Raw genomic sequence first — 18,026 nt, 5'->3', positions numbered from 1 at the left:
TTTCTGGATGTATAGATACATCGCTATCTTAATTAAGACGTGCATTTTTAGAAATCCACACCCCTACTATTTGAATGGTACACCCTAGTTAAGGATGGCGTCGGTTTCGCGTATCTTGTTTTTCCTGGTCTTGGTCGGTGTTTTCATCTACGGAATTAACTTCTGGTTGAACAACAAGACCTACACTTTCCATGCTAACTCGGTAGCCGAGATCTCCAGAAAGCATGTCGGTGAGTTTTACAGCGAGAGATTGTTGTTTTGGCCACAAAGACGATTTAAAGTTTGTGGACAAGTCGACCTGGACGTCCCAGTGGAAGGCTATGAGAATTTAAGATGTTTGTGCCTTAATTTCAAGGCCTTAAAAACAACGTTAAGACCCTTAAAACGGTTTTGTAGATGGATGCCCCATGTAGATTACGATTCCAGCCTTATCTTACCAATACCAAACGTACCAAGTGTCTGTCCGGCGTACTTACATTTTGAACCCGAATGAACGGGAACCAATGAATGAACGTATGGACATAACGTCAAGCAGATGTTAGCTTGAAAGATACAATGTAAAGTGTTGAAATTTTTGCGGTGGTTTAATGTTTGCGGTTTTCACGGTGACTTCTTCATCGCAAAATGCTTGTGCTGCCATTTGCCCACCTATCCCTTAATTGTTTCAATATTAGAATACAATTGAACACTCCATTTTTCTCTCTACGACAAAATTGAATCCCAGCGAACTTAAAGTAAAAGGTATTTCAAATTCTTGAAATAGTAACATTTTCTGACGGCCAAGCCTCTCTGACAGCCACTACCCCAAAGTTCACATACATTGTATCTGTAGAGCGCTTCCAGAGAAGGCGAACTGCAAACGTTACGATTCTTCACCCCGACATCTGCTTGGAGATTACGTCATTTAATATTAATATACACACAGTCATGACAAGTATGTGGGCTGGCTTGGCACTTTATGATTGGACAGACTGTGGCCATATGAAATATAATGGGGCGGTAGCTTGAACTACAATTATGTCGTCAGTGACTCTGGAAGATCATAATGTTTTCTTAGATATGTAATTACCTTCGTCAAGAAAGTTATTTTTTGATTCTTGTCTGTGTGTCTGTTAGTGAACACGATAAGTCGAGAAGGCCTGGATGGTTTGTTGGCGTATTTGGTGTGTTGGTGTGTATGTGGGAAATCTCAAGATGATTAGATTTTGGGTGAAGTACTTTGCATAAATAACGAGAAAAGTGTAGAAATGTGTTATATTGTATGCTTAAGCATATGTTCTGGCTGGGATGTGTTGGCGGTGTTGTTTCGAGGGGTCATGGATAAGTGGTAGGGGTGCGTAGTTGTCATGTGGGAGGCAGGAAACGTAATGTTAGTTGCTGGGACAAATTGGCTTGTCAGTCAGATGTAAGCAGCAGAAAGTGGTGTTGAATGTGGTGGAGGGAGACAAAGGTTGGATATACACGGCCTTATATGAGGAAGAACAGTCATTAGTCCAGTGTCACAGCATTACGGTGTTCGGGTAGGTGAGTTAACCATGTTATCGGGGGGGTGGGGGTGCCTGGCAAGCCAATCTTTTTCTTTATTAAGAATATCAGTGTGATGATTTTGCAGTGGAGAGGTCACCACAAATTCCGCCAAAAAGATAATTGTCACAAACATTTCAAGATTTACCGTAATACACTGAGACTGAACTTTGGAACCTATTACTAGTAGTATTAGAATCAGTGCTGACATTTGCTAATAGTTTGTGTCCCAAAACCACCAAGTTGTAGACATTATTTTCTTCTGATGTCTGATACTAGTGGTGATATTGGTTCAGGTAAACTTAAAAGACAAGACAGGCAAGACAAGATCGCCATTTTTCAACAGATGTGCAGAACATGAAAGACATTTTTGTTCAGATCAATAATCATATCTTCACAGCTTGGTTAATGATGTGGCTAATATTTGCCCCTGAGGATACTTGTCTGTGAGGCATAGTAGCAATACTGTGTAGCTTTCTGAAGGACTACTGGGTTACTGTTAAGTTCTACAGTAACTGTAAATGCATTGAAATTTGCTGGTTCACTCTTCTGCCCAGCTACCACTTTGTTTCAACTGCGAACTAAAAACCACAGTGAAAATATTCAATTTTCTTCCTACCGTGAAATTGAATCATCGCGAACTTAAATGCATTTTCAGCAATGTATTTTAAGAAATGCATTATATACTAGTACCGCTGTAGGTAGGCTTGAAAAATATCTAAGACAATTACTACAAGTTACAAACAATTTACCAGCTATGTAGCCATAAAATTTTGTTTGAGACTTGAGACAGGTTATCATATTCTTGTAAAATTCAAGCTTTTCATATGATCATCAATTTGGCCATATCGGAGTACGTTGCACATCTGTTACACATGCCAACATGCTGCTGCTGTGCTCTAACATGTTTGCCGGAGATGCGAATTAGAATCATTATGACGTCAATAAAAAGCCTGTGTAGAAAGTTCAACATCTGAGGCACAAAAGTTTTAGTTACATGTACAAACATGGTCACATCTTTGTTTGAATAATGTGTCCATAGACGAATATGGGATTTTAGGGATTGTATTTTCTAAACCTATGCATTGATATCAAACAATGCCACAGCATTCCCTGGGATACAATTTAATGCATGTGCGCATGATTTACTATATTCCAAAATGACACAACTATACAGAGTACATGTACATTAACAACTATACAATGTAGCATGATGGCAATGCCTAGTATTGTATGTACACCAGACTATAAATTATAAACATTAGAGCTCACAAACTTGTTTTCTGCTGTGTGATGCCAGCCTAAGAGAGATCTTTAGAGAAGTTGCAGTCTTTCTGGCAGAGTCAGCTTTGAGAAAGTGGGTAAATGGATACTAATAAAAGGGAAGAAAAATAGAGGCACAGACGGGTATTTTGAATTTTACCTGCTTCAAGCCCCAATTATGTTACTAAAACATTGGCATTGGCAAACAAAATTGCATCAAAGGAGACAGTTTGAAGCAATCACCTGTAAATTCAAGAGGACCTATGTACTGTAATTGAGCAATTGGTTTTTAAAAATGGCACTTATTGATTTGTGACCATCACACTAACTTGGTACCATTACGCTTAATTTTGGAACAAGTGTAGTGGTACTTTGCAAGAATTTACTGATCTTATGATGTGAAAATGTTGATATGATCCTCCAAACTGACAAAATAATCCTTCTAATCACAAGTTTCCCCATGGGTACTCATGTAACTGCCAAATTGTTAACTTACACTTTCAAAGTGTCACTGTGGAAGGACAAAAGCACATCAGAGGGCCCTTTTACACCATCTCCCAGATTGGTCACCTCCCTACCTTGCGCTAATTTGCCGCTAAAATAATGTACATCCGCTTGTGTACCCCCTCTGAGACTTACATTGAGATTGACCAATGCATCCCCTGCAGTCACAGCGAAGACGGCCGGACACGAGGCGGCGTTCAGGAAAGTCCTTGATGAGCTTCGCCGCCGCTATCCTGGACATATCCTGCCCGACAACGACCTTCAGTGGGTGTTTGTGAACGCGGGAGGGTGGATGGGGTCCATGTGTCTCCTCCACGCCTCCCTCACAGAGTACGTACTGTTCTTTGGGACTGCAGTGGACACTGTCGGACACTCAGGTACTGTCCTCCTCCTATTATTACCCACATGAAAGATGGAAGACTGGATAGTTTTTGGCCTGTCTGTGTGTGTGTGTGTGTGTGTGTGTGTGTGTGTGTGTGTGTGTGTCTGTCTGTCTGTCTGTCTGTGTGTGTGTGTGTGTGTGTGTAAGTGTGTGTGTGTGTGTGTGTGTGTGTGTGTGTGTTTCAGGATTTTGTGCAGTCAGAAATATTATATCTGAAAAACCTCTGGATGGACTACGAATCAATAATCATCTCTTGTTGAATGAATTGATTTGGTTTTTCGAGGACTTGAGTTTTGTGGTATTAGCTATACACTACATGTAGTAGGGGGAAAGGGTTTTGCAGTGTTTTAAGTTTGTGGTTGAAGCAGTATTGTAGTACTGTATGATATGACATTTAAGAACAATTTGAAAATTGAAAATTTTGACTGCACTTTTCTGTGATGAGCAAGCAAGAAAGAATGACTAAGTCTTGGTTCAAACATTTTGATACCGGTTAATTGGACATATATAATACATATAGGTGTCTGGGTATGTGTCTGTGTATATATATGCGTATATATGAATACATATATATATATATATATATATATATATATATATATATATATATATATATATATATATATATATATATATTTATGAATGGTTTAAATATATAAAATAATGCAATAACAATATATAAGAATATGTAAAAAGAACATGTGAAAGGAATGGTAATTGGGGTCTATTCACTGTTACTGTCAATTACTTTTATTTATCGGTTTTTGTTTCCATTCATGTCTGTTAATTACCTTATTTCCGTGCCATGTATGTCTTGTGTATCTTTTTTGTTGTTTGCTTATAAAACAATAAAAAATGAATGTTTAAAAAAAAACATTTTGATATGTCCATTGAGTTTGTGGTTTAAAGAATTTTGTAGCACTGTATGATATCACATAAGAACACTTTATATCCAAATTGAATAGTTTGACTGCACTTGAGTGTCAGACAGTGTCCGACAGTGTCCACTGCGCATGCAGTCCCAGTCTGTTATTTTACTGTGAATTTTTTTGTCAGGTCGCTATTGGGCAAATATCTCGGACACCATACTGACTGGCAGCTTCAGACAATGGAAGGAGGGCACAACAAAGAGTCAGATGTTCCAGTCTGGTAAGATGAGACCTTATGAGGCATTGAAATTAAACACTTGCCCAGGGCTCACTATTACATGTATACTTACTTGACTTACTTGACTTATGTCGGGTATAAGTCCATGTATAAGTACAAGTAAAAGAAGACCTTAAGTTATATCATATTGTTTGGGGAGTTAATGTTTTTCTGTAAGTAACAAAATTCCTCTTCTGTGCTTTGAATTTTTTGAAAATGTTGAGCAAGTCCTTATATTGCATTGATGATATTTCAGTACTAGTAAGTGGAAGCTACCATGTTGGATTGTCACACACAAATACATGTAGGGTGACTCAGCTGCACTGTGTCCTAACCCACCCCCCTCCCCACAGGTGACACCATACACCACCTGGCTGGTGATGCCACCTCCGTCCAGTGGTCAGCTGGAACCTGGATGGTGGAGTACGGGCGCGGTTTCATCCCGTCTACGCTCGGCTTCGCCCTGTCCGACACCGTTTTCGGAACCAACGACTTCATCACCCTCTTCTACACCGTGAAGGTGTACTTCAAGGCACTTCTGCTAGAGGCATCGCACTACATGGTCTACCTGGATGACATCGGCGGACAGCTGAAAGAGTTCTTCCAGGTGGCTTTCACCTTCACGTCCAAACAGGCGGCCATGGTGGCCAAATGGATGGTCAACAAGGCCAGCTGGCTGACCACTGTTACTGTCCAAAAGGTCAACATAGCCGCCGACCTCACGGTGAAACACACGGGCAATGCCGTGGACTTTACTGTCAGGAAGGTTCAGCAGGCGTCCTCCTACATGAGGAAAGTGTACGCAGACTACACATCATAGAGTCTCACTTCACAGAAAGTGTACGCAGACTACACATCATAGAGTCTCACTTCACAGAAAGTGTACGCAGACTACACATCATAGAGTCACGCTTCACAGAAAGTGTACGCAGACTACACATCATAGAGTCTCGCTTCACAGAAAGTGTACGCAGACTACACATCATAGAGTCTCGCTGTCACAGCATTTTGACATTCTGCTACTAAATGGGATGCTAATTATGGCCAGATTTACAAAATCAATGAGAAACATTAATTCAGAGTTTTGTAAGATTTTTTGTGACTTATACAGGGTGGTACAAACAGCATTTTGCATGTATTTGCATAAATTAATTCATCATCATCTTTGCCGCTTTTCAGTTTTCATAAATTTATTGTATCAGCTCATTTGCATACATAACAAGATATCAGTTATAGCAAAATTGTGTCTAAATAACCTTCAATATCCCCAAATACTAGAAGTGTGGGTTTACCACATTATGAACTTGTGGTTCGCTGAAGTTTATATAATTATGCTGTGATACCTTTATTTGACTATGGATGACAGGCTTTGATCTGAAGAAAACTTTTATGATATGTTCTTTTTGTTATAAAAAAACAGCAAATTTGATTCCCCGATATGGCCATTTATGTGTTAACTATGAAAAAAAATGAAAGCTTAGGGTAAATTGGAAAATGCTTAATATATGTACCAACTGGACATGAAAATTGTATTATGTAATTGCTGACCTGCCTCATGACCCAAAATAGAACACATATCTGTTTTACATGTTTAAAATTGTATGAAAATTTCTGTACTTTTTAAGGGATTTGTATTCGCCCAAATAGATATCCATATTGTCGCCTTTCAAAAGTTTGCAAGGATCCCTAGTTTGTAAGATATATTTTGTCCAAAGAATATTCTTGCCTTCAGTTTTTGACACAAAACAAATCGTTAAAAATTGTTCAATGCAACTACAATTAAAACAAGCTTATTGTAATGATAAAGAAAGAGATCCTATTTTGATCAAAACCTAAGAATATTCTATAAGATATTTAAGTTTAGCTTAATATTGAAGAAAAGTGCACAATCATGTATAAGAATTGATAATGATCTATAAGAATTGATGTGGAATTTGAAAGAAAAAGATTATGCCAGACCAACATGCAATATCCATATTATATTGTTGATAAAATATATCATTTGATGTCAAAATTAAGACCTCAAGAATGCCACTCTCCCTTGATATGAAATGATACTAAAATTGCTCTGCCAACTTCTGTGGTTGTCTGGAGTCTGCAGATAATTCTCACCTGCTAGGTGGCGCTGCTGAGAGGAGAATTTGTCCCAAAGTTTTTTTATCCCCCCTCATCACGTTTTGTGACTGATGTAGATTTTCTAAACCAAACATGGACGTGTAGCCTCCTCAATCATTATTACCCGTCCTTTGAGTCTATTACACAAGTTTCTAATGTATTCTACTCCTAAAATGGGGAATTGAGCAAAAATCAGCTCATTTGACCTTTTGCTTTTTTTTTGTGGCAATGTCTGTAATACAGCGACAATATCCCCAGAAAGCTCTAACTTGTCTGTGGTTGATTCTTAAAATGTGGGACTGATTATTCTTCCAGCTGCGCCATCTAGTGGCTCCAGTCATCATAGCCCTGAGGAACATAGCAAAAGAAGTTCTATCAAAACCCTGGCTGGGAAGGACAACTTTACCTGAGTATGTGAAATAACTGTGATATCCATTGAAGAAACGATTTGTACACTTACATTTTGTACTTGAAAATGCATCACTTAGGCCAAGATGTATAAAGTCCTTTTGTATATGTTAAGTGTTGGTGCTATTGTAGGTTTATATATAGCTTGTATTGGTTAGAAACGCAAAGGTACCATATTAGATCACACTGTCTTGATTTTATGGCTGACATTCTTTTGACACTCTAAAACTAATGCAAATGTCCAAAAAAAGAAAAGACGGACATTAAAAAAAAACTGCTTCCAATCTTTGTTGGAGAAGATCCTGAATGTGTGACAGGAGCTTTAGACATTCATACTAAGATCATGCAATATATTGTGTGTAGTACACTTTTGCTGTGGACAATTTCTTGATTATGCTCAACGTAAATTATTTCAAATCAATGGTCAGAATCTAGACTAAGTCTCTACTACCAGAGCTATTTGAGCAGTTAAAATCCCACCAATCACGATGCTTGAATGTAATTTAATTTGTGGTGCTAAATGGTTAACAGACAGGTGACAGTAGAGGAATAAGGAAAAGGTACAGATATTTTGGGGCCGTTGATACCGATACTGGTATGCAAAACAATGATGTCATTTAGACTGCTGTATTCTTTTCTTAGAATAATTTTTTAAGTGTGAACATTTCTATGTAATCTCTTCAAGACGTTATGATTGTGCTATCTCTTTAGGATCTAGGAAATGTTTGAAATATAGGAAGTGGCTACTTGGAATAAAAGATTTCTTTTCTTAGGCTGTTTTCTTGTATTCTTCCTTGCCTTCTTGCTACTTGCACAATCGTTACTTTGCACAGGTTTTTTTTACAAAGTTGATCACATGTAACTTGATTGTACAATTGTATTGTATTGTACAATTTCTCTTTGGTAGGGATTTAAGCAAGGTTTGAAAACTGAAAGACTATAGGTAAACCTTTCTACAACAAGACAACAGAATCTTGTCCAACACATCTACCACTGTCCGATGACAACCCTATGGTTCAAAGTTTGTAACTGGGCACTAGTAGACTGCAAGGAAAGCTTCAAAATTAATAAGCATATCTAACGTAACATCGTATCAACGTTGAAGATATCCACAATATGTAAACACGATGTTTCCTAATAACTAAGACATCTGCTACATTTGAGCAGCTCTAGGAAAGTTTCTATTCGGCGTACTCTGAATCTGTGGCTTTGTCGTCTAATGTTACATGCAACAAATACGTACAGCGTTCACATAGAGCTTGTTCTGTTGACCTAAAATATGATAGTACATAAAGATATGACTGTAGAGTTGTTGATGGTCTCTTTTTGTTTAATGTTTTAAGATATACACAGATATAATACCAATGAACAGTTGCAAATCACATTTTGAACCGTTTTCGGAAGGAAATGTATCTAAGTTATGCAGAGAGGGACGGAAGGTTTGGATACCAGGCTGATATAACAATAATATTTACTTCATTAAATTTTTCTGTCCTGATGAATAACTGATACATTGAATTCGCAACAAGACAAAGGGCATATTATACATAAATACCACTTATTGTCTTTGAACATTGGCATAATGATATGATTGTGACATCATTGATATGTGAAAGAAATATATGCTGCAACATTGTTGTAGAATATGTCAGATATGTCATCTTTGCCAAAACACTCAACCCAGCGGTGTCAAAAAAGTGAAAGTAGCTTTATTTGCTATTATTGTTGAAGATATAACTGCGGAGCATGTTAATTCAACGGCTAAAATGAGACAAATTGAGACCATATTTATATACGCCTGAATGATACACGTGCAACGCTCCGCCTTGGAGGCTTCATTCCCACATTCACATGGCAGTCATCAAGAGACTCTTGTACCTGGACATGTTCAGACTTCTGATGATGTCCACATTTGGGGTCTTTCTGCGGAATCCCCACCAGTCCACCACCATCTGCGCCCGGGTGTACTCCCCCTCTACCTCCACGGTGGCGTACACGGTGTCCACGTTCTGGACGATGCCGGGGTCTATGACGATAGCCGTGGCCAGAGGATCGCAGGACAGGTACGTGGGTTCTCCCTGGGCCCGCAGCCACTTGGACAGGTTCAGGGAAATAGCCTTGATGAACCGAGCTCTCCGAGTCGGCATAGCGGTCCAGTTCGCGAAGAAATCCTGAATTAAGTCAAATTTTCCTTTAGTACTTAGATAATCAAGAACCTTTTACATACCGACATGCAACATAAACATGCAAGTGCTTGGTACAACTGCAACCATAGCTAACTATACATGTATGATCGGATTGGAAACAGCAATGTCAGGATCTTTAAAAAAAACAAATTTCTTGAATAAATGTATATTGATGTATTGAGTATATGGCATTTACCCATTCCAGTCCGTGTTCTTGACAGACCTCCCACGGTACAACCTTCATGGGACACTTGTACTCCCGCAGAACAACCTGCGCCGCCTCCGGGTCCATCCAGAAGTTGAACTCCGCACTGATGCCGATGTTACCTTCACCTGATATAAACACATTATGACAACGGAACCTTGCGGGTTTTTTAATATTCAAAAATAACAAATAAGTGTAAATAGATTTTTGTTTGTTTTATGTGTGTGTGCATGTGAGCGTGTGTGTGTGTATGTGTGTATGTGCGTGTGTAAATGAATGCTTGCGTGTGTATGAGCGTGTGTGTGTGCGTTTATGTGCATGAAGATGTATGCATGTGTTTGCTAAAGTGTGTCTGAGCGTTTCTTTCTGTGTGTGTGCGTGTGTACGGTGTGTGTGTGTGTGTGTGTGTGTGTGTGTGAATGGTGTGTGTGTGCGTGTGTGTGCGTGTGTGTGTGTGTGTGCGTGTGTGTGTGTGTGCGTGTGTACGGTGTGTGTGTGTGTGTGTGTGTGTGTGTGTGTGTGTGTGTGAATGGTGTGTGTGTGTGTGCGTGTGTGTGCGTGTGTACGGTGTGTGTGTGTGTTTGTGTGTGTGTGTGTGTGTGTGTGAATGGTGTGTGTGTGCGTGTGTGTGTGTGCGTGTGTGTGTGTGTGCGTGTGTGTGTGTGTGTGTGAATGGTGTGTGTGTGTGTGTGTGTGTGTGTGTGTGTGTGTGTGTGTGTGTGTGTGTGTGTGTGTGTGTGTGTGTGTGTGTGTGTGTGTGTGTGTGAATGGTGTGTGTGTGCGTGTGTGTGTGTGTGCGGCTGTTGGCACACATTGTCATATGACAACTCTACAGTTATAAATTTACAATAGACATTGCAGCTACTTGTCTACCGTCTCAAAAGTCCATTGCAAATCATTAACGCCATTTTGCATGTTCCAGTTCATCCTCTTACCTCTGATGTTGCCTCCCATGATGATGATCTCCTTGAAGCGTGAGGAAATGTCCGGGTCCATCCTCCTGGCCAGGGCCACGTTAGTGAGCGGACCGAGGGCGATCAGTGTGATCTGGTTCGGGTAGGCCTTCGACATCCGTATCAACGTTAACACGGCGTGTTCTAAAAGTTGGCAGAAAGAATGAGGAGCTGAAATATAACTAGAAAGAAGTATTTGCTAGCAAATGCACACAGGTTCGTTTCGAAATGTCGGGAAAATTGTAAGTTGGTGGCATAATCGTAGGATTGAACATTGCATTTTGTAATTAAACACTATTTATGTAGGGAAGTGCAAGTAGCAACAAGAGTTCGGAGACCTCAAATCTCCATGAAATACATATTATGCAAATTAGGCCTACATTTATATTCAACTATGTTCACATAACTTCCAAATGCCACAAGTATGAAATTCCACTTATCTGCCAATGTGAAATTACAATACTTTCCTTTTATATTGTCTAATTATGCAAATTAAGTCTTCATTTGCATAACTTTTATCAATCAATGTCCCTTTATTACTAAGTCACATATGTGCATCTTTAAACTGTCGTACCATTGAACGGAGTGGGCTTATAAAAAGGCTCCATTAATGATGCAAATTGAATTCTGATTTGCATTATCAATATTTCATTATATCAAGTAAAACTTAAGCTATCCACACAATAGAAACAAGTATACAGGTTTGGTTGTATATCCCTTTGTGGTTTGACCAGCTGTTGGGTCCCTGGGAATACTTGACCTAGTTTCGAAACCAACAGGTGTAAGCTGTCACAACATACCTAGAATGGAAATATAGATTTTCCTAATTAGTTATGCAAATTAAATCCTAATTTGCATAATTTGCACTTCATTGTGTACATCTACATAACACGAAAATCTTTGTTCAGTTATTCTCCTTGGAAGATTTTTACAAAAACGCCAATGCAGTTCCAGCGTCACATACTTCATGGAGATAATGAAGCGCCGACTAGTAATCCATGATGGAACAGCAACCTGCAACGAACGGAAGAGTATTCTGATTTTGCAAAAAATAGTTACTCAAGCAACTGGATAAAATTTTTGAAAATTTCAAAATTTTTATCCAGTTGCTTGAGTAACTATTTTTGGCATATCTTGCTACCTGGATGTCTAAACTTCATCAACGTATTCTGATTTTGCCATTTTTTTGACGGAAATGTGCGGGCGACTGGAGTGTGTCAGAATCAGAAGATAGACAATTGTAAAATAGGATTCGTTTATCGCGAACCTGAAATAAGTACTGAAACAACATGTCTCTGAATCAGGAGATTTCTAGTCAAAGTCGGCCCTACCTGCCTGGTTGATAAGCCTGTAGTCTGGGGGGTACTTGTCGGCTGCGTCACCCATGCTATCCCGTCCGTTCCAGTGGGTATAGTCGTACACGTCGTTCCCCATCAGTTGAAGAGACGCCCCCACGTACACGGGGATCTGCATAGACCATACAAACGTATCTTCTAGCATCAAGCCTCCGAAACTAACTCAAAGTATATCTTAGTAAGTCAAATAAAGCTAAAATGACCTGGAGAATACATCAACTTCTTCTAGATTTTGAGGGGAGTTAACTATAAACCCCGGGGAAAAATCAGCCTTCACTAAACCGGGACGGGGGCAGGTTTATACTTCTATCCACCTTTGATCTTTCACGTCACACTTGCGAAAAGTGACGCGTGCTGATCGAGCATCCTGGGCCTCAGTTATCCTGAGGAAGACAACAGAACTGGTCGAAAATTCGGGGGGACTAATCTTATCTAGCCGGTGGGAAGAAAGATGAACCGTTCTCTGTAATAAAGTGCTGTTTGACAACTTTGACATAACGTATATGTTTCTTGTTGTTTTGTTAAAACTCACATCTGTCCGTCCGGCGGCGTTCAGTACCCTGAGCGCGTTCTTACAGTCCAGCAGGACTTCCCGCGCATTCCCGCGCACACACGTGACCGCCAGCACGCGCACGGCAGGCTGGGATAGTACCATCATCATAGCGATGGCGTCATCAATTCCGGGGTCTACGTCAAGAATCACCAGTTTCTGTTGTCCTGATTCAACAATGGGGGAAAAATCGGCGAATACTTGAAGACAGAACACATGGTGCGACCATTGTGCAAATGCTTCAAATTACAGCGGCTTAAAGACTGAAAATAGAAATGGGTTGTTTGTGTCAACGCTGAAACAGCATCAAAAATAAGACTCGAAAGCTCTAGTTTTAGGTGACTTGAAACTAAATGAAAACTGGGTGATATAAATGACCCGAACGATGTTTTTACAATAGCGCACAAGCGAGGTGACAACGATTATTATTATATCAACATTCTGGAAAATGGTCAATGTGAACAAATGATTTAAGCTATTGGCAAACATCGTCTGTTGAATGTAAATAAGGCCATGTTGATTCGATATATGGATAACATCCGCGCGCGCATCAATTTTCGTCCGTTTAAAAAAAAGGTTTCGACCATGTTGTTAATTGTACAAAGCAGCTGGGAAATGAGCAAATAAAATGCACACAAAAAATCCGAAAACCGATACTTAATTAGAATGCAAAAGTCGATTCCAAAGTCAACGAAGAAGAAGTGAAAGAACAAAAATGAAGAATGTATTGTGTGGTACACTATACTCTATGTGTTACGTTTTGTTCATCCTTCCTGACCACTTAGATTTCACTTAGATATAATAAAGGCAACTTTTTTGCACAACTTTTTTTGCTCCAGTTGCACCAGTTTTGGGGTTCCAATAAGATATCATCCATAAAATCGAATCAACATGAACTTAGAGGAAAATCAGAAAAGAATGATAGAAATATGGGTTTGAACTGCGCATGTGCGAGGTCAAAGGTGAAGGCCCCTAACTTGCCAAAAGTTCTTGTCTAGGCCATGCTTGATACCACGTTCCAGACGTGTTTTTTTTGTCTCGGGGGCCATCATCTTTTACATATTACCCACAATACATCACACTGGGCATGCGCAATTCAAACCTTGAATCTGCATAGGATACATATCGCGTCAGATTTGCTGCAGCATGCACGGACAGTTAGTAGAATTATGTATCAATTATCTTTCCAACAGCTAATACCTATTTATTAGAATTGAACGCTAATTGGGATCTTGATTAAAGAAACAAACAAACAAACAAACAAACAAAACAAACAGAAACAAACTGTACCTTGTCGGCTGGTTTGCTTCTGTGCTTCACTGCTCCCTAACTCCGCCATCAGAAACAACATCACCAACATGCACATCTGCCAAACAAAAACAAGAACAGCAAAACTCCATGGTTTAATTGAAAAATACATCAGAATCATTCAACCGAAAAAGCAAAACTGTTTGTGTTGTCATCCAAATGTCTCTAACGTTATCAACACTTTGTAACTGCGTGCCGAAAATGTTATGGCGATTGAAAAACTAATTTATGAAAACGGAACAATAAAACAAGTAATAACCACTACCAAACAAACAGACGACTTGGAAGCAAATTAAGGCAGAAGAAATGATATAAAAATCGCGCTCGTCAACGTAAGTATCAAACTACATTACTTTGTATTCGTTGGGCAGATAAGCCAGCCTCATTAACGCTTGCCCCTGAACTAGCTCACTGAATTCTACTTGACGTCATGACCAGGAGGTATGAAGAATCAAGTGTAAATTGTACTGTAGAGGATAGTACCCAGGCTATCACAGGTTTGGCCAATAGCATTCTCTGTATGTGCAACACGTTGTCATCAGATTTGATCATGACGTAGACTAATCAAATTGCTCGTTTTAACTTAACTAGCCAGGGTACGTCTTAAACTCCCTCAAGCACACCAAACGATTAGGTTTATCTCCAAGCAGACGTCGGGGGGCAAAATCCTTACGTTTTTCAGGATGCCCACTTCTGTTGCGGGACGACAGGTTGTAACAGAAACAGGCCAGGGCATCTTTGAAAACGCCACGACTTTGCCACCTAACATCTGCTTGGAGACTATAACATACGGACAGGCCATGCATGATTTGATTCTTATCCCTTATTAGGACAATGTTCCTTCTGCATTTCAATGTTGATATTTATATTATGGTGAGGTAACCATGATGGAACGTTCAAGTACAGAAAGGAGGTTAGATACAGTATTTAACCTCCTTGAGTACACCCACCCACAAGTACAGTGGGATGGTCCGACCCCAGACGAGTGCAGACCGCATATTTGTTTGAACCTTTAGTCATTCATAAACTCCAATCGACCTGCAGGTCGCCTTTCGGGGAGGGAGTAGCTGAACAGGCATCCATCAGATTATGTACAACACAGGGATCAAAAACAGGCTTCAAAGTACACTTAACAGTATTTCAATGTCCAAACACTTCCATCCACTGGACAGCTAAACATGTCTAGTTGCCGTTTTTGGAAAAATCCGGGATTCGACGCCTGCATTCTAACGCACTAGACGTGTTTGAACGTAAACAAACCCTGATCTTACCCCCTGCAGCTGGGAATCGCTGGTCTAGTAGGGGAAAACCCATTCCCAAATGATGCAATTCTATACCACAACAAAGGTCAAAGGTCACGATTTCTTTCTGGATTTGAAAAGTTAACACATGTCTGGTCTCCCTGCCTGAAAACTGGCCAAAATTGACCAAAGATTTCACCTGGAAAAAATTCTCAAAAATAATAACAAGAAAAAAATGTGCGCATGTCCCTCCCCTTTCATTGAGGTGTAGTAGACCACATCATGGTTCATACTAGCTTTATAGCGATTGGTTAAAGTCCAGTAACATATGTACTGTTTTGCCTACAGATATGATATATTGGCTGCTGTCTAATTACTCCATCGAATAGAATCTTAAATTATTCAACAGTGATCATTACCTATCATAATTCGTATTTTCTCCCTCTCTGATCTCGCATGTAACGCTAATCGTCCGCCTTGCTGGTTCAGTGACCGAGACCTCCCCTGACACTCCAGAGATTTAACGATTTGTCTTGGTTTTGGCACCATGCCTTCTGTGAATAGCTCACATCAAACCGTGCTTTGAATGCCAAGCCACGTGTCGTATCACTGGCTAGTAAAGAGAAACTAGGATCAATCCGATACCGTTAGTACTCCATTAACGTGACTGTTGATATTGTTAGAATCTGTATCTATTACTATGTGAGCCAACACAAGATACTCTACTACTTTCAAGTTTAAGTGAATTCCTAAATCTTTAACTGACATCATATAACGTTACAGATTATATAAAAATCTGTATATATTCTCAGAGAGGACCTTGAAGCCCTGACCCCAAGAGGAATTGCAGTAGCGGAATATTGGAGAGGGAGCGTGTAGCAGGCAGAAGCGGTGACACGAGAAGAAGAAGAATATTCTCAGTTTTAAATCGCCAGTTCCGAAAGTTTTTCTAAGCTAGTTGTCTCACAAGGAGTACGAATGTCTTCCCTTCTTTGGATGATGCTTCAAACCACGGTGCACACATTGCGTAACGTTAGCTTCTTGTTGACAACACCAAGTCAAGGTCAAACTAATTATCTAAGGAGGAATGTGCCTCACGTACATGTAGGTGAAGCCATAGACACACATTTACGAAGCCGTGTCTTAATGTTTTCTGGGAGGCGGTTGTTGTAGGTCGTCGTGCGATTTTGATTTCGTGGAATTCTTTAAGCGGGCTGTGATAGAGCAAACCGAAGACAAGGATCTAATACTGCTTATTCGATGTAGCTGAATTCTAGTGCGACACATGCACAAGTATCCCAAGAATACCCTCAGCTTCCAATCGTGCGACGATTGTATGACGAATATGACCACCCTTACTGTAACAGAAGCTAACGTACCTTTAGAAGTTGGCCGGAAGCGTGTCACGGCTGACGGTAATATTCAATGTCTCTGCGGAATGAACGGTGTGAGCCTGAGTACGAGCTGGACGTGACCTGAGCGGGTCATGTGTTCTCCCCTTGCTTATCTCATCTTGGCATCTCGCCAAACCAGCGAGTTTCCAGTCTCGTGGCTGCTCTAATCAAAACCACTGTGGCAGAACCGTTAAACATCACGGGGGAAAATTGCGTCCAGACATGTTGGCCTGAGAACAGCCCTTTCTAGTTCGATATTCACCGAGAGAACGTCTGACTTTGACCTTGATGTGGCATTGAGAGGGCCGGTTAAGTCTGACGTAAACTCGCTCGGCTGGGAAAGGGGCGAGCGGTATTCTGTAATACGCCTTATTACGTGTGTGTGTGTGTGTATGTGTGTGTATGTGTGTGTGTGCGTGCCTGTGTGTGTCTGTGTGTCTGTGTTTCCGGATATTACTTGTAAGCATAACTTTAGAACCTCTGGATGGATTGTAACGATATTTGGTATGTGGGTAGTCAATGTCGCTTGTTAGCCCCCTGGTACTGCATCAGAATTTCCGGTTCTTGTATCTTTTGTTTCGGGCATGCTATGATCTTGATTGTTTGGTGGCAGATGACCCTTAGTCGTAAATGGTGGAATAACATACTTTCGACATGTGTAAATTAGATTGAAAGGTGTATATAACGTTGCACAGATTATGTGAATGTCATTTACAAGGAATCTCGTCATAAGACCCAGGACCGTACCGAAATCGATAGTACATGTACTGTCGTATATAAAACGTGGTGAGGAGTTCGACTGTCGTCAACTTAATTTGTAATTGTATTTCTTTAACGTTCCACGTTTCGAGCATAAAGTGCCCTAACACATAACAGCATGACCCTTAACTACGAACTCCTGCAGTTTTCGCACTAAAAGTGCTTGGTGACGGTTTTTATCCTTGAACATAAATGTGCCATAGCAGACGACCTTTCGCTTATGTTTAAAGTTGCTCATTACTTAAAGGTCAATTGTTGTCAAAACGGACCAATTATCAAGCACACGAGAAATATCATTACAAGGCCAGTTATTAGCGCAGAAGCAAGCGACTTGTCCTTGGCGATGACCAATATTTCCAATCACACACCAGGAGGGTTTGCCGAGCATTTTCCGAGCGGGTTTCAGCACTGCTAAAGGAGGGTGACACACACACGCCCACACGTACACAGGCATAGAAATACGTTAAAGACTACGGCGCACAAAACAAATATGTGCTTTTCACGTTAACAAGGCAACGCCTGACTTAAGACTGTTACAGTTCTAGTGAACATTGCTAGATGACGCTTTTGATCCATAAGAATGAAGCTTCCATCACGGCAGATCTAGATAATTTCAGGTCTAGAAATAATTGCTAGGCGACACTTTCGATCCATGAACAGGTGCTAAAGCAAAGGACATTTCTTTCGTTTATGACAAAAGCTGTTCAGTTTGTGCTTTTACCTTCCAGAGAGA

The 18,026-nt window shown here is 40.2% G+C and overlaps 2 protein-coding genes across 2 annotated transcripts; one reads left to right on the top strand and one right to left on the bottom strand.

The window, feature by feature from the left end:
- Positions 1-75: 75 nt before the first annotated feature.
- Positions 76-8,114, top strand: LOC136443949 (sigma non-opioid intracellular receptor 1-like). Its single transcript, XM_066441331.1, has 4 exons — positions 76-230; positions 3,456-3,668; positions 4,730-4,822; positions 5,173-8,114. Exons 1-4 carry the CDS (start codon positions 95-97, stop codon positions 5,637-5,639), a joined length of 909 nt encoding a protein of 302 aa, XP_066297428.1. The 5' UTR covers positions 76-94; the 3' UTR covers positions 5,640-8,114.
- On the bottom strand, positions 7,826-16,770 carry LOC136443948 (uncharacterized). Its single transcript, XM_066441330.1, has 7 exons — positions 16,520-16,770; positions 13,882-13,957; positions 12,574-12,758; positions 12,018-12,153; positions 10,669-10,830; positions 9,725-9,861; positions 7,826-9,513 (listed from the first exon to the last, which is right to left on the bottom strand). The coding sequence occupies exons 2-7, from the start codon at positions 13,955-13,957 to the stop codon at positions 9,190-9,192; spliced, it is 1,020 nt and encodes a 339-aa protein (XP_066297427.1). The 5' UTR covers positions 16,520-16,770; the 3' UTR covers positions 7,826-9,189.
- Positions 16,771-18,026: the final 1,256 nt, after the last annotated feature.

This window comes from Branchiostoma lanceolatum, chromosome 10, assembly GCF_035083965.1.
Source record: "Branchiostoma lanceolatum isolate klBraLanc5 chromosome 10, klBraLanc5.hap2, whole genome shotgun sequence".
In the NCBI taxonomy this organism is placed as follows: domain Eukaryota; kingdom Metazoa; phylum Chordata; class Leptocardii; order Amphioxiformes; family Branchiostomatidae; genus Branchiostoma; species Branchiostoma lanceolatum.
The sequence above is the reverse complement of the archived record's forward strand: the minus strand, read 5'-3'. Positions and strand labels throughout refer to the sequence as shown.

Coding starts and splice junctions, on each gene's coding strand:
- LOC136443949 (XM_066441331.1), top strand. CDS start 95: ATGGCGTCGGTTTCGCGTATCTTGTTTTTCCTGGTCTTGGTCGGTGTT. Junction 231..3,455: donor GATCTCCAGAAAGCATGTCG/GTGAGTTTTACA, acceptor CATCCCCTGCAG/TCACAGCGAAGACGGCCGGA. Junction 4,823..5,172: donor GAGTCAGATGTTCCAGTCTG/GTAAGATGAGAC, acceptor CCCTCCCCACAG/GTGACACCATACACCACCTG.
- LOC136443948 (XM_066441330.1), bottom strand. CDS start 13,957: ATGTGCATGTTGGTGATGTTGTTTCTGATGGCGGAGTTAGGGAGCAGT. Junction 12,759..13,881: donor GAAGCAAACCAGCCGACAAG/GTACAGTTTGTT, acceptor TTGTTGAATCAG/GACAACAGAAACTGGTGATT. Junction 10,831..12,017: donor CAGGCTTATCAACCAGGCAG/GTAGGGCCGACT, acceptor GCCAACTTTTAG/AACACGCCGTGTTAACGTTG.